The sequence below is a fragment of the Charadrius vociferus genome, unplaced genomic scaffold (genome assembly GCF_000708025.1).
Source record: "Charadrius vociferus isolate BGI_N301 unplaced genomic scaffold, ASM70802v2 scaffold838, whole genome shotgun sequence".
In the NCBI taxonomy this organism is placed as follows: Eukaryota; Metazoa; Chordata; class Aves; order Charadriiformes; family Charadriidae; genus Charadrius; species Charadrius vociferus.
The window spans coordinates 76806-78718 of record NW_009649487.1 but is presented as its reverse complement, the minus strand read 5'-3'; the positions used below and the strand labels follow the sequence as shown (position 1 = coordinate 78718).

Below are 1913 nucleotides of genomic sequence, written 5' to 3'. Positions count from 1 at the left end.
TATCATCCCCGACCCCAGGCATCATCCCCTGACCCCAGGCATCATCCCCGACCCCAGGCATCATCCCCTGACCCCAGGCATTGTCCCAACCCCAGGCATCGTCCCCAACCCCAGGCAACATCCCCTGACCCCAGGTATCATCCCCAACCTCAGGCATCTCCCCCAAAACACCCAGAGGTGCAAAGGGGGAGGTTGCAGCCCCCATCCCCAGGGCTGGCTCTGGTCTCCTCAAATCAGACTATCCACTGGGAAAGGGGCATTCCTCCCTGTCCGGAGGAGCGGGTGCCCGGTGGTAATTCATTAACTCGTCCTCCCCAGGGGGGTTTTATTCCTCCCAGGAGCCACTGGGTGTAGAGTTTGGCCCCGGAGCCCTTGCCCAGCTCTGCCAAGCCTGAAAACGGGGGTTTTCCTGCAAAAAGCCCCCACAAGCTCCCTGCAGAGCCCCGTCCTGCTCTCGCCTCCCTCCTCCTCGTGGGCACCCCAGCACCCACAGCCTGGTTTTGGGTGGTTAATATTTAATGGGTCGCGGGGCTCGGCTTGAAGGCCAGATTCATCAGGGGCAAAAACAGAGGATCTGAGTCCAAAATACCCACCAGGGCAGATGATGCTGAAAAGCTGCCCCAAAATACATGCAGAAGAGAGGGATGCTCATCACAAACCCGGCCAAAAAAAAGCATTATTTGAATAATTTGAGAAAGAAGCGCAGGTTTTGCATCAAGGCACTTTTCCTCCCTCTTCTCCTCCAGTTCGGCACGGACTGGGACGTCTACCTGACCAAAGCGGACGGCACCTATATCGTCAAGAGGCTGGAGGAGCTGCCGCCGCTCTCCTTCGGCCCTGAAGACCTGAAGAAGGTGTGAGCAGCGTGGCCACCACCGGCCTTTGCCCTTCAGCAGCCGGGGAGGATGGTTTTCCCCAATTTCCCCAGCATGTAAGCAGCTTTTTGGGGACGATGCAATGGGAAATGCGTTTATAGTGTTAAGTTACCCGTTCTCTCACTCGTTTTCTGATCAGTGCTGATTCGCAGATGCCAGCCCCACCTCACCCCAGGGAAATGGCGAAATCAAATTGTAGAAATTCCCTGTTATTAGAAAAAAAAAAAGTGTCCACATATCACTGTAGGCGAAGGGGGGAGATCACAGGCGGAAAAAGGGTTCAATGCACGGCTCAAGCTCGGGCTTGTTGGTACAGCAACGACTCCTGAATAATGCAAAATCATTGCTTGGGAAAACGCTGAGTTCTTCAGCTCTAAATGAGAAGCGAAAGCAAAGAGGAAAGGCTCCATCAACCTCAGCCAATTCAGATTAGCGATTTGCTGGAACTGGACGGTTATCACGCTGAGCGTGTCCTTTGCTCGATGCTCTCCAGCTTGTTTTTCTTCTTTTTATTCCATTTGTGGGGACGAAGAGGGAGCGGAGTTTTGGGGTGCTTCTGGAGAGTTTTGTGTCTCCACAGTAATGCTGTTTGCTGATTGTACTATTAATTTAATTATGCGTAATGAAAAAAAGAATGTTTTCTGCTTCCGAACCAGCGCTGGGTTGGGCATTACTGCCTACGCCCAAGCAAAATAAAATCAGTCCTGGTTTATCTCCTGCAGTTGCAGCAAATAATGAATCACAGGGAACGGGGAAGCGGGGCCCCGGGGCTGCCCCGCTGCCAGGCAGGGCAGGAGGGACGCTGGCTGTGCGGGCAGGACACGACCGGGACACAGCAGGACCCAAAGCGTAGCCAGGGCAGTGCTGCCCACACGGCCAGCGCCCTTCTGCCCTCCCTGGCTGTCCCCAGCCATGTCCAGCTCTGTGACCCGTTTTGTGCCAGGCTGTGCCCCGCTCCGTGCCCTGTGTGCGCTGGGCTCTGCGCGGGTGTCGGGGTTTAGCCCCAGCCAGCAACAAGGACCACGCAGGCGCTGGGTG

At 55.4% G+C, this 1913-nt stretch overlaps 2 protein-coding genes across 2 annotated transcripts in view; both read left to right on the top strand.

The window, feature by feature from the left end:
• CDA (cytidine deaminase) overlaps positions 1 to 860 on the top strand; it is a 2215-nt gene extending 1355 nt beyond the window's left edge. Inside the window, exon 3 of the mRNA XM_009889985.1 lies at positions 695 to 860. Within this exon, the coding sequence (XP_009888287.1) occupies positions 695 to 860 (166 nt within the window). The remainder of the gene's footprint in view (positions 1 to 694) is intronic.
• Positions 861 to 1787: 927 nt separating this feature from the next.
• Positions 1788 to 1913, top strand: part of PINK1 (PTEN induced putative kinase 1) — a 14693-nt gene continuing 14567 nt past the window's right edge. Inside the window, exon 1 of the mRNA XM_009889984.1 lies at positions 1788 to 1910. Within this exon, the coding sequence (XP_009888286.1) occupies positions 1788 to 1910 (123 nt within the window). The remainder of the gene's footprint in view (positions 1911 to 1913) is intronic.